General features: G+C 42.3%; 4 protein-coding genes across 4 annotated transcripts; 2 read left to right on the top strand and 2 right to left on the bottom strand.

Annotated features, from left to right (window-relative positions):
* Positions 1–1,950: 1,950 nt before the first annotated feature.
* On the top strand, positions 1,951–3,408 carry LOC147604269 (uncharacterized). Its single transcript, XM_086795270.1, has 2 exons — positions 1,951–3,177; positions 3,260–3,408. Exons 1-2 carry the CDS (start codon positions 2,265–2,267, stop codon positions 3,406–3,408), a joined length of 1,062 nt encoding a protein of 353 aa, XP_086651396.1. The 5' UTR covers positions 1,951–2,264.
* Positions 3,409–3,500: 92 nt separating this feature from the next.
* Positions 3,501–4,624, top strand: LOC147604268 (uncharacterized). Its single transcript, XM_086795269.1, has 2 exons — positions 3,501–3,911; positions 3,999–4,624. Exons 1-2 carry the CDS (start codon positions 3,501–3,503, stop codon positions 4,437–4,439), a joined length of 852 nt encoding a protein of 283 aa, XP_086651395.1. The 3' UTR covers positions 4,440–4,624.
* Positions 4,625–7,136: 2,512 nt separating this feature from the next.
* Positions 7,137–9,912, bottom strand: LOC147604267 (uncharacterized). Its single transcript, XM_086795660.1, has 11 exons — positions 9,883–9,912; positions 9,664–9,735; positions 9,501–9,566; positions 9,274–9,342; positions 8,876–9,090; positions 8,640–8,768; positions 8,404–8,568; positions 8,160–8,297; positions 7,974–8,067; positions 7,774–7,875; positions 7,137–7,688 (listed from the first exon to the last, which is right to left on the bottom strand). Exons 1-11 carry the CDS (start codon positions 9,910–9,912, stop codon positions 7,599–7,601), a joined length of 1,170 nt encoding a protein of 389 aa, XP_086651786.1. The 3' UTR covers positions 7,137–7,598.
* Positions 9,913–9,946: 34 nt separating this feature from the next.
* LOC147604266 (uncharacterized) lies at positions 9,947–12,934 on the bottom strand. Its single transcript, XM_086795254.1, has 9 exons — positions 12,708–12,934; positions 12,217–12,285; positions 11,986–12,054; positions 11,674–11,739; positions 11,088–11,159; positions 10,629–10,700; positions 10,466–10,531; positions 10,149–10,220; positions 9,947–10,049 (listed from the first exon to the last, which is right to left on the bottom strand). The coding sequence occupies exons 1-9, from the start codon at positions 12,798–12,800 to the stop codon at positions 9,963–9,965; spliced, it is 666 nt and encodes a 221-aa protein (XP_086651380.1). The 5' UTR covers positions 12,801–12,934; the 3' UTR covers positions 9,947–9,962.
* Between the last annotated feature and the right edge of the window lie 504 nt (positions 12,935–13,438).

Genomic DNA, 13,438 nt, shown 5'->3' with positions numbered 1-13,438 from the left:
ATGAAGTGCGAAGAGAAAACATTTTGACCATACCAATCTCTTTTTCCAACATGGGCGTGCATGCAACACTTGTCCACAGAGTGTGTGAAGAGAAAACCTTTTGATTAAGAACCGTAGAGAGAAGAAGTCTTTTTTTAACACGTTAATGTCCATTGAAGGTAGGGTTGCCTTTCAACAAGCACGCTTGTCCGTCAAATTTGACGTTGTAGGGAAAGGCCATGGGAAGGCCTTTCCTTATACAAAACTGGGGAGTTGGTGCGAGTGACCCATTTTCCTAAGGAAAAGCGAACCCATTTTCCTAAGGAAAAGCGAACCCATGGTGTTTCCCAACCATCATGGTCTTGGGGAGCAGAACAATTTTTTAAAATTCTCCTTGTTGATGTGGCAAATTTTTATTAGCTCTCTATTTTTTTGCCTTCCATGTGCTGATGTGTCAAGGTTTTATTGGCCTTTGCATTTTTTAACATTCTCACTGCTTTTGTCTCATCAACTAATTTGCTTTCATTTGAGTAAAATTCAGGTTACTGATGTGTTAATATCCTATGATGCATTCTTAAAAAAACAAAGCTTCCTGATTTGCGTTGATGGGTTAGATTTATTTTCCCCAAGGCCCAAGACATGATGAGAAAGGATGGGAGACTCAATTATTTTTGCCGGTTTTTTACGCCTGTCACAAATGAAGCGTGGTCGGAGATCCCATCAACCTCGATTGCCGCCCGGCTTCTCATCATGCGCTAATAGAACCTGCAGTCGTCTTCTCTCTCGGTTGGTGCGTCTAAATCAGCGACCTGGCTTCTCATCGTGCGCTAATAGAACCTGCAGTCGTCTTGTCTGCACTTTGCGTGTTGCATGCTCACTCGAGAGGGTGGACACCCCTCAACACTAAAGGGCACGGGACACTGGGGAAGCCAAAGATTTGGGATCGAGGCAGGGCAAGTGGGGGGACGCTGGCGGCTTCAATCTGGGCCGTCGGATGCAGTGAACTCGGGTAGCAACTGGTGAACTCGGGTTTCGGCTGAGCTGGCGCCCCAAATCGAAATTTAAAATAAACTCAATAGCCACGTTGGCTTGACGTGGAGGGCAGGCTTCTCCAGCGTGGCTTGCAAAAGGGCAGAATTTCAAATTTGTATGATGACGTCGTAGAGCGTGTGTTGCATGTGTTCTGTAAAATCACCACGGCTATGGAAAGCTCTTCTCAGGAATCACTCAGATTGATTCCAGATTTAAACCAGGTACACACACACACACAAAAACTCACACTTGCCAATCAACAGGCTCTCTCTCTCTCTCTCTCTCTCTCTCTCTCTCTCTCTCTCTCTCTCTCTCTCTCTCTCTCTCTCTCTCTCTATGTGAAGAGCCCCTTACTTAGGTTGATTTTGGATTTAAACCATGCACACACACACTGGATTTAAACCACGCATGCGTGCGCGCATGCACGCACACACACACACACAATTTTGCCACTTGAAATCAGCTTTTCTCTCTCTCTCTTTGAAGAGGTTTTTGCATTGAAGCTAAATGGATGCTCAATGAATATTGAAAACATGGGTCAATCAAGCCATCTAAAACAGAGACCACCTCATCTTTGCGAGAACAGATAAGAAAGAAGCGCTCATGGAGGGAAAAATGCATACATTGATTGCAACACTGTGTCTTGAGCAAAGCCTTGTAGGGGATACTTCTAGCCGTAGCGCTTCATTCATCATCCAATGTTTGATAACTTCTAGGACTAGCAGACCCCCCATAGCTTGTCATTGGCTTTGTGGACATTCGTAGAGCGGAGGGTGACATTACCTTTGAAGTGGCATTAGTTATAGAAAGGTTTGCCCTTCCTAGTGCCCTACATTGTTTTCATAGCCATAATAAAATTAGCAAACGATGCAAAAACTTGTTTTAAGAACATGTCCTACCTCTCTCTGCCTATCTAACTTGGACTTCAATAGCAGGTTGATTGGAATCCAACGAGTGACACAAGTGACTTCGCGGTGCCATGGCAGGCTAATTGGAATGCATCAAATGAGGCTGATTGGAATGCATCCAATGACACAAATCAGTTCATATTGGATGAGTATTTAGATAATACAACAAGTAGTGACACTACATCAAGTGACGACGCAGATGTATGTGACCTCTTCCAAGATGATAATGAGGGTGTTTTTCCAAGTTCATGGAGTACACCTAGGCTTGATTCATGGGGGGCATTGGATCCATTTACATATACATCAAGCTTTTTTTTCTCTTTCGATGAGAAGAGCTTCTCCTTAATGGAGAAAGATCTTAGAGGAGCTCTCACAGTGACGCTTCCAACATTAAAAGCACACGATGCAAGAGACTTGTTGGATTTGAAGAGGTGGAAAAGAATAAGAGAAGAGCTTTGTTTCAGCCCGCTTCACCTTTGCCTATGTTCGAAATCAACAGGATTGAAAATAGCATACATTGAAGATTGGGAGCGTATTGTCATGGCAGCCCATCGTCCTCTTGAGCATGGTGTTCATCATGGTGTGAATGCCACTATCAATGCAATCAAGGCAGAATGGTGCACCGACAAGAGGAGGCATGGAATTTCTCTTGACTATGTGAAAGATAGGATTATCGCTTGCGGCTGCCTGCTTACTGAGGTCGGGGAACAGACCCCTACGAGCAAAAAGACCATAGCTCCAGCATCAACAATTGTCACAACTAAGTCTCAAGTCAATCAAGAGTTGACCAACATCATGATCAAGCACCAAACAAAGCTAGTATTACTTCGATCCACAAAGAAGCATGGACCATCCAAGTGGGTGCAAGAGTACATGTGCCATAGGGCAGGAAGTATTGCTCGGAGAGGTGCTAACAAGAGAAGATTGCGGAGGTCCAAGAGGTGTGGGTGTCCCTTTAAGGTGGTCTTGCAGCACTCTCATGACACAGAGAAGGTGACCATGCTAGTTCATGATGTTCACGAGGGACATATACCAGGCTCACGTGTTGACCTCTATTACTTGCCCGTGCACCCACGTGTGATTGCTTGTTGCATGGATGACTTGTTCGACGTAGGGACATGTCGTCATGTGGCAAAAATGTCTACATCAAAAGAAAGATTTCACATACAGAATGCCTTGCCATTAGATCGTGTAATCTTTCGCTTCTTCATGATACCAAAAGAGGTGCAAATGATGTCATATCAAATGCGCACACAAGGTACTTTGCTTTGCTTTACCAACAATTCTCCTTGTAACTTTTGGTTGTTTTATACTTCTAATCTGCCTCTCTATCCTTGTAGGAAGATGTACAAACAATGATTGGGCTGCGATGTTTGGAGAGGCTCTTCGTTTGCAAGAACAGAACAAGGTTCTTTATGTTCAACCTTACAGCCAACGTTCTTTATGTTTGAAGCTCTTTCCCCTATTCTTGCCTCTTTATTCATCATGATTTCTTTGTAGGTTCTTTATGTTCAACCTTATAACCCACAAGCCTCTGATGAAAGTAAACGACCCTTTGTCCTCATCATTCAAGATGAGTGGATGCTACAAATTGCTCTTCGTTTCTCACGACACAACACTTGGGCAGTAGATAGCACATTCAAGACAAATGTCTTTGGTTTGCCCCTGTATGCTGCAGTTTTGCCCAACCAAAATGGCATGGGTATTCCAATATGGCTCATGCTATGCACTAATGACATCGGCACTAACCAAGAAAGTGTAGCCTTGGAGTTGACCTTCAAGATGATCTTCACAAGGTTGCATGGAGTTCGTCCGACGGCTATTATCATCGACAAAAACCAGCAAGAGTTGGAAGCCATTATGAAGATTGTTGATGTAGACCCCTATTGCTGGACACAAGATGAAGAAGGGAGACGACACCAAATTGCATGCCATGTCTTGCTATGCTGGTTTCATGTTAAGAAGGCATGGGTAGAGAACCTCCTACCGCAAGTAAGTCACCTTTTAAAAGCTAGATCCATTCTATTGTGCATATCATTATCAGGTGGTATGTATATTCATTTTATTTTGGCTGTGTAGGTTCCAAAAGAGAAGCGAGATGATGTGTATAGTTCCTTGTCAAATCTAATGCAAATGGCAAGTGAAGAGGCATTTGAAGAGAGATACCAAGAGCTCTTGCAGAGATATTCAGCGTATATCAATGTTCAACGATACATCTCGAATGGATGGTGTGCCACCACATGCATGTGGCGGAGAAGGTGGCCAAAGTTTGGGCGTCTATTTTCACATGGAAATGTGGATACAACAAACTTGGTCGAGAGGCTCTGGCAATACATCAAGTACACTCTTCTTGATGCAAAGATAAATAGATCAATTCTAGTTCTGTTACATGCTATTGCAGGGGATTCTCTAACGGGCACTTACATCGGCGGAACGCTACTTGAGTTCTTTAAGAACAAACAAGAAATAGGTAATGACCTCTTTTTTTCTCTTGTGGCTTGTCCCCCCTTTGTTGCTTGACACTCATGAAGAAAAGGTGTCGTGATACTAACCAGCTTTACGTACTTTTCAGCTGATTCTCAACGTTTTAGTATTCATGGATCAAGCAAGAGTCATACGTCCAGATTAGCAGCAGGTGAAGAAATCTTGAGAAGATTTGAGGCTAGTTCGTCCACCCTTCAAGTGATTGATGAGTCCACTTTGCTATTCAAAATCTTGAGTATGTCTTCATCTTCGCAATGGTATCATGTCAGTGTTCAGTCCAACTATTGCGATTGTCCAAGTTGGGGATCTGATTGTAAGCATCTTTATGGAATCCGCCTAATAATTCAACATCATTTTCCACATCTACATGCCATTTTCCCTGTCCTTGATAGTCTTCATTCTCTAAGTCAAATGGACGAGGACATTGATGTTGGGCTAAGTGAGCAGGACATGCCAGATAACATAAATAGTGGTGAGTGCAAGGTTGTCAACATCAATGAGCAGATAGCTTGCTGCATTCAAGACATGAAAAGGGTTCTACATGTTTTGGAAGAGAATCTATCAGCATGTGACACCAAGTTGAAAGAAGCAATACTCCAGCAATTGAGCATCTCACAGAATAATATTTCAGCCTTGATTTGCCAATGAGGGGGTCCATCAAACAAATCCAAGCTCATGTTACGCTTACTCGGCTTGGTCACGGGAGACCGCATGAAGTAGCTACAACCGTATGTGATCAAGAGATAGCCTGCTCGCCTCCAACAAAACGTGCTTGTATGACAGGGGTCTTGAGACGTAAGCATCAACGTGGCAGGAGTCGGGTGCGGTTTGACAAGAGACCTCGCATATTTTGTCACCATTGCTGTAGTAAAACTCTCCTAGTTGATCCTATACAAAGTCACTCGTGCCATACATGCCACGCGCTCCTTCCCCTTTCAAGTAGACATGCCCCAGTTGGTTCAGAGGCTCCTCTTATTAACCGAGCTGTTAACCTCTACAACAACCTTTGCATTGAAAAGGGACTACTCATCTCATGTATGTATGGGTCACTTGAAGATGAGGAGAGGCACTTCACTATGCATTTATCTAATGGTTCAGTACTCGAGAAGGTCCTTGCATCCGAGCAAAGGATAATACTTGTATATTAATAATGCAGATGTATTCAACTTGTACATTATATCATTTTGGAACGAGTGAGGAGATTTTTTGTCCATTTTGGTATAACCTGCTGCTCTAAAAACCAAATGTATATGCTTATTTTGGATCAGCTGGAGACTCAATGTTTTGTAAATTTGTATGTATGTTGTTTCTGTGAAGGGAATTCATGTTCAGTATAGCTTGATATAACTTGCTGCTCCAAAAACCATATGTGTCTGCTCATTATGGATCAGTCAAGAAAACGACGCTCAATTTGTGTTATGTTTTTTGACCATAGCTGATTTATACAGCCCTTGGGCATGTAATGCAAGACTAGATTCATGCAATCTTGTCCGAGCTTCTCTCTTTTTTTGTGTGCTCTTAAAACTGTATATACTTTTTGCATGGGTACACAATGTGGGTTAGAACTTAGTTTTACTTGGGTTGACAGACAGACATTAGTTATTTCAAAAGCTGGTGGTTTTGGTACCACGAGACCCTGCAGCAGAAGTCAGTTTATTTGCAACAGGTGGGATCAAGAGCGGGAGGCCTGGTTCTCGTTGGGAGAGGGCGGATGGAAGAGGGAGTTTTGATAATCAGCTATGAAACTTTTATGCTTGGCGTATGAGTGTTGTGGCTTTCCCTGCATATTATGTCGCATGGTCACTGTATTGATCTGTCACATCAACTCATTTCATGACTGACATGTCAAGAGGTAGTAGTTCCAACTGTTGAGTTGTTATGCTATTGTAGGGGATGGTCAGATCCGTCAATGTCTAGGGTCATGAGAAACCTCATCATTGCTGGTGCGTAAGCCGCCTTTCTACCAGCCAGGCACAATTCTCAATCAAGCTTTATAGTTTGAATGCAATGAACATGTTAATCTTTTTGTCACCCAAATTATGAACACTTTCAATACTATAAAAATATTAAGATCATTTTACTAATAGCTTGATAATAGAAGGTAAAAAAGTGATCATATACTTTTATGGCTGCATCGGTAGAGCAAGATCTCTCTCTCTCTCTCTCTCTCTCTCTCTCTCTCTCTCATCATATACTTTTATGGCTGCATCGGTAGAGCAAGATCTCTCTCTATATCTCTCTCTCTCTCTCTCTCTCTCTCTCTCTCTCTCTCTATGTGCACCAGGACTAGCTTGAGAGTTTACACGTCCCACACAATCTACAAACAGAGACCATATCCAAAACGTGGAAGCACTTTGGCTCCTTACAATGCATGTTGGAGTGTCATTATACTCGATCTTCTCGCTACTTGGGCCAAGATATGGGGCTTATCTAGAGCAGCGGAGAATCTGATTCAAATTCAACATGAAGAGCTTCCAGTACAAGAGCATCAACAAGAACCATCATGTTGCGGAACTAAACTAAACACCAAATAGCAAAGTTGAAAAAGGAACCAACGGAAGCATATTTGTTGATAGACAATTTACATCGGAACCAAAACAAATTATATTGAGAAGCTAAAAAATATCATGTATTTCATGTGAATTGGCTGATACAAAACATCCTTAGATGCCAAATATGTTTATAAAGATGTTCATAAGAAGTGTGTTGCCCAGGACAAGCCAAAAACACCGCTTCAAAATCGCATAGCTGGTGCCAAAAATAGAGGTTGCTGCTCCAAAAAGCATCTACATGCTTGTCGCTCGTGCAGGACTCCGCGTCATAAGTTTGCCACCCACCGATAAGCCATGTTACACTGCTCCAAAATCACATCGCTGGTGCGAGGTTGTCGCTCCTACAGTGCTCCAAAATCACATGGCTGGTCCTGCATCTACATGCTTCTTGCTCCAAAGTAAAAAATGCTCCAAAATCACATGGCTGGTCCTGCATCTACATGCTTCTCGCTCCAAAGTAAAAAATGCTACTGTGCGTGTCATAAGAAGTGCGCTGCCCATAAAATAACATCCTTAACATGCTGCTCCGATGTCACTGCTATGTCACTGCTGCTCAAGAAAGTAAACATGTCATAAGAAGTGCGCTGCCCACAAAATAAGACATGCTGCTCGGATGTCACTGCTGCTCAAGACAGTAGACGTGTCACAGTTCTTCCAAAACACTCATGCACCATGTGTGAAGCTCCATCCTAAGCGTGCATACATCTTCATGTTGAAACCACTGATCTGTGAGCTGAAAAAAAGCAAAGCTGTAAGCGTAAATGAGCTTGCATGTTCTTCTTGAAGCAGCAAAGACGTAACACGAAGCAAGCACTTACCCAATTCTTGTCTACATTGTTTTGCAATATACCGGCAATGAGGTATCTCATAAACGCCATCACATAGAAGCCACAATCTGTGCTATTGTCCTGTTGCGGTACCTGCCCCAAATGATGCACATGTAACACCAACATTCAGCATGTAGAACATTCATAACAAATTCAACTCGCTGCTACCAACAAATCAACGTCACCTTCACCTTAACGATTTTTAGTTTCAGCTCTGTCTCGGGGTTGAACAAAGCACCTTGAAGGGTTGAATCAGCCACATGCGGTGCCAAGCATTTTAGAGCACTGTAATCAATCCAAACCAGAACCATGTCATGTGTCATGCATTGTATGAGTATACATGAACAAAACCAACATGGAAGAGAATTTCAATTTACATGAACAAACTATCCAAGCACTCCTCTGGATTTATTAGTCCCAATGAATCCATGTATAACAAATAGCTTTTGTTCCCTTTTAAAAGGGGCACCTCCTCGTTCTTGTTAACATACAGGGTAAAGAGGGACCAATGATTCCTATTGCACACAATAGCCAGCCATTAAAAGCGCACAAATTTGAGTGCCAAGTGGTATGTAAAAAAGCATAGCCAAAATTCTTTACCAATGAAGTGACCACACACACCTGCATACAACGGGAAAGAAACATAATTGAATGGCTGACATATCCATTTTCTCGAAGAAGCGGGTGAGGAAATTCTCCACTAGCTTACGTGACATAGAATACCACAAAGAATCAGCCCAAAACACCTTCTCAAGAATGTCCAATGGCAACTTGTTCTCCATCAACCTGTGCATGCAAGGAGGGAATGAAAGTGCATCCATGTAAGTGCACTAAAATGTTCAAAGTGATACACTTACATCCCAAACAAGTTCATGGTCCTAGTGGATGCCTCATTAACAAACATTTCCCTCAAAAAGCTATCATCTACGCGCACAAAGGTTATGGATCTCTTGGAAACAAAGTCAATGTCAGCCCCGGAAGCTAACCTGCAAGGCAAAAGCCAAACAAAAAAAAATGCAGCAAACCACACAAGCTGAGACTATCATGACAATACATGGTTTTGATAAACTGTCAATCGTGTAGAGCCTCTTACCTAGATCTCGCAACATTGCCCCTTGTTGCTACCAACCTCCCCTCCCCTTTCTCTGTAACAATAACCTGCATGTTGGAGATCTCGAATATAAATTCCATATTGTTGTATGCTTCAGAAAAAGTCGACGATGATACAATAATCGGTGTTTCTTCATTGCTACTTTGCTTTGCACGAGAAGTCCTAATAGGCAACTTTTTCCTTGAAACCTCAAACACCTACACAATGGCAAGAAAACAATGCATTCACCCATTGAGTCCCTTTAGGACATAACAAACTCCAGGGTTGAATTAGTTGCACTTACCTGGCCCATGCAAGTAAAGAGAAGAGTGAACTAACAATGTAGGCAGCAACATGAAAAGCTTTAACAACTCGGCATAAAGGATATTGGAATCTCTTACGTTCTTTTGAGTGTTGTCCTTCTTTCTTGTATTCACGCATGGCCTAACACTCTCATGGGTTCCGGAATCCTGCAACAAACAAGAAGATGGCCATGGCCCAAACGATCTCAAAGTGTGAGGTGTATGGAGCCATGTTAGGCAGCGGCAAGGACTTGAACAAACTAGTGGGAAACCAAGATGATGTGACTCAGAGCAAGGAGATGAATGAAAAATATTAGAAAGCTTACGTTCTTCTTAGTGTTCTTCTTTTTTATATCCACACATGGCCCAACACCCTCACCGGTTCCAGAATCCTGCAGCAAGTAATAGCCATGCATAGTTGTATGCAATCTTTGCACCACAAACATGACTCGAAATGAGGGGATAAGTGAAGGAGATTAGAAATCTTACCTTATTTTGAGTGTTACTCTTCTTTCTTGTATTCGTGCATGGCCCAACCTCATGGGTTCCTGAATCAAAATCCTGCAGCAAACAAGAAGCATGGGCCAAATGATCTCAAAGTGTGGGCATGTAGTGAGTGAACTTGTGAACTTGGCAACAGCAAAGAAACTTGACAAGCTATGAGTGAACTTTGCATGCAGCAAGAAAACATGCATCAAGTTAATAAACTTGGTAAGCTGTGATGACTGAACTTTGCATGCAACAACTAGACAACACTAAGATTGAATGTAAGCAAACTTGGCAGCAAACTAAGAAGAATGTAAGCTTACGTTCTTCTTAGTATTCTTCTTTTTTATATCCACACATGGCCCAACACCCTCACCGGTTCCAGAATCCTGCACAGCAAGTAATAGCCATGCATAGTTGTATGCAATCTTTGCACCACAAACATGACTCGAAACGAGGGGATAAGTGAAGGAGATTAAAAATCTTACCTTATTTTGAGTGTTACTCTTCTTTCTTGTATTCGTGCATGGCCCAACCTCATGGGTTCCGGAATCAAAATCCTGCAGCAAACAAGAAGCATGGGCCAAATGATCTCAAAGTGTGGGCATGTAGTGAGTGAACGAGTGAACTTGGCAACATCAAAGAAACTTGACAAGCTATGAGTGAACTTTGCATGCAGCAAGAAAACATGCATCAAGTTAATAAACTTGGTAAGCTGTGACTGAACTTTGCATGCAACAACTAGACAACACTAAGATTGAATGTAAGCAAACTTGGCAGCAAACTAAGAAGAATGTAAGCTTACGTTCTTCTTAGTGTTCTTCTTTTTTATATCCACACATGGCCCAACACCCTCACCGGTTCCAGAATCCTGCAGCAAGTAATAGCCATGCATAGTTGTATGCAATCTTTGCACCACAAACATGACTCGAAACGAGGGGATAAGTGAAGGAGATTAGAAATCTTACCTTATTTTGAGTGTTACTCTTCTTTCTTGTATTCGTGCATGGCCCAACCTCATGGGTTTCGGAATCAAAATCCTGCGGCAAACAAGAAGCATGGGCCAAATGATCTCAAAGGCCACGCAAGTAGTGAGTGAACTTGTGAACTTGGCAACAGCAAAGAAACTTGACAAGCTATGAGTGAACTTTGCATGCAACAAGAAAACATGCATCAAGTTAATAAACTTGGTAAGCTGTGACTAAACTTTGCATGCAACAACTACACAACACTAAGATTGAATGTAAGCAAACTTGGCAGCAAACTAAGAAGAATGTAAGCTTACGTTAATCTTAGTGTTGTTCTTTTTTGTATCCATGCATAGCCCAACACCCTCCATGCAATAGCCATGCATAGTTGTATGCAATCTTTGCACCACAAACATGACTCGGAACGAGGGCATAAGTGAAGGAGATTGAAAAGCTTACGTTATTTTGAGTGTTGTTCTTCTTTCTTGTATTCGCGCATGGCTTAACCTCATGGGTTCCAGAATTAGAATCCTGCAACAAACAAGAAGCATGTCCAAATGATCTCAAGCTGTAGGGCATGTAGTGAGTTGTATGTGAACTTGACATCAGCAAAGAAACTTGGCATGATGTGAATGAACTTGGCATGATGTGAATGAACTTGGCAAGGTGTGAGTCGTGGACAATGGCTAGTAGACACATTGCCAACTGTTCACCGACCCTTACATGCAACTATGAAGCCATGTTAGATTAGAAGACTTACGTTCTTCTTAGTGTTGTTCTCAAACTAAAGGGCATGTAGTGATTTGTATGTGAACTTGGCAGTACCAAAGAAACTTGGCATGATGTGAATGAACTTGGCATGATGTGAATGAACTAGCAAGGAAGGGATAAGTGTGAGGACACTAAGGAAGACGATAATGTTGTGAGCTAGTAGAAACATTGCACGTGCATTGATTGCATGCAAACTGTTCACCAACCGTTGCATGCAACCATGGAGCCATGTTAATGAAGTAGATAGAGAACTTAGCAAGATTAGAAGGCTTACATTCTTAGTGGTGGTGTTCTTTTCTGTATCCACACGTGACCCAACACCCTCATGTGTTCCAGAATCCTGCAGCATGCCCAAATGATCTCAAACTATAGGGCATGTGAGTTGTATGTGAACTTGGCAGTAGCAAAGAAACTTGGCATGATGTGAATAAACTTGGCATGATGTGAATGAAATTAGCAAGGTGTGAGCTAGTAGACACATTACACGTGCATTGATTGCATGCAAACTATTCACCAACCCTTGCATGCAACTATGGAGCCATGTTAGTGATGTAGAGAGAGAACTTAGCAAACTTTGAAAGCTTACATTGTTTTTAGTGTTGTCCTCCTTTTTTGTATCCACACATGGCCCAACACTCTCATGGGTTTCAGAATCCTGCAACAAATAATATCCATGCATAGTTACAAACAATCTTTGCACTCGTGAATTCGCATACTTACTTATGCCAAGAAGCCCACATGAGCATCGCTAGGCACTTTCAACATCACAAACATGACTCAAAACGAGGGGATGAGTGAAGGATATTGGAAAGCTTACGTTCTTTTGAGTGTTGTCCTTCTTTCTTGTATTCGCGCATGGTCCAACACTCTCATGGGTTCCAGAATCCTGCAACAAACAAAAGGTGTGAGGTGTATGTCAACTTGGGCAATGACTAGTAGACACATTGCATGTGCATTCATTGCAATTTGCTTACCAACCCTTGCATGCAACTATGGAGTCATGTTAGTGCTGCAGGGAGAGAACTTGGCAAGCTGTGAGTGAACTTTGCATTGAACAAGAAAACATGCATCTAGTTAATAAACTTAGCAAGCTGTGAGTGAACTCTGCATGCAACAAGTAAACCTGCATCAGGTTAATAAACTTGGCATGCTGCGAGTAGACCATGGAAATTAGGCAATGGAAAGGACTTGAACAAACTAATGGGAAGACCGTGAGAGAATGGCTAGGCACTTTCAAGGCAGCCATGTTAGTGAAATAGAGATATGAATCAGAACGAGGGGATGAATGAAAAATATGACAAAGCTTACGTTCTTCTTAGTGTTGTGCTTCTTTGTTGTATCCGCACACGGCCCAACACCCTCATGGGTTCCAAAATCCTGCAATAAATAATAGCCATCCATAGTTGTAAGCCCAACAACCTCATGGGTTACGAAATCCTGCAAATACAGCCATGCCAAGTGATCTCAAAAATGTAAGAAGTGAAGTTGACATGTGGTGAATAAACTTGGCCTGCAGCAAGGAAACCATGCGTGTTGTATGTGAACTTGGGAAATAGCCATAGACTTCGACCGTGTATATGACCAAGAATACATATAAATTGTAATCTAATTCAAGAACAATTAATTCAAGAGTAAACACATTGCACATCATGACTTCATCTGCTACCAAGGGGGCAACTGGCATGGAAGCTCAGAGTGTAGGAGCAACTTGGGTTGTTCTTGACATATAAGTTTGACTCAACCCCCCCCACCCCGCCCCCCCCTCCCCCCCCCACACACACACACACACTCGCTCGCACGCATACATGCAACTCAAACATACTTTGTTTCACAGTGGATTTTGTCCAGCTTGCCCAATTTATGGATACACTTTATTTGGCTTTCATTCTACCCCTTGCCCTACTGCCAGCTGAAGAAAGAAGAAGGCAAATTAACGAAAGCAGCCCAACAACTCAGTTCAGCCTTTTGAAATGGATAAGCCCACAAGAGAACATTGCACAACATGTCAAATTAACACATCAAATGAGCTCTAATATTTG

Source organism: Cibotium barometz, chromosome 62 (assembly GCF_041138505.1).
Source record: "Cibotium barometz isolate CiBa-2024 chromosome 62, ASM4113850v1, whole genome shotgun sequence".
NCBI classification, from domain to species: domain Eukaryota; kingdom Viridiplantae; phylum Streptophyta; class Polypodiopsida; order Cyatheales; family Cibotiaceae; genus Cibotium; species Cibotium barometz.
Note: the sequence above shows the minus strand (reverse complement) of the source record. Positions and strands in the feature narration are given on the sequence as shown.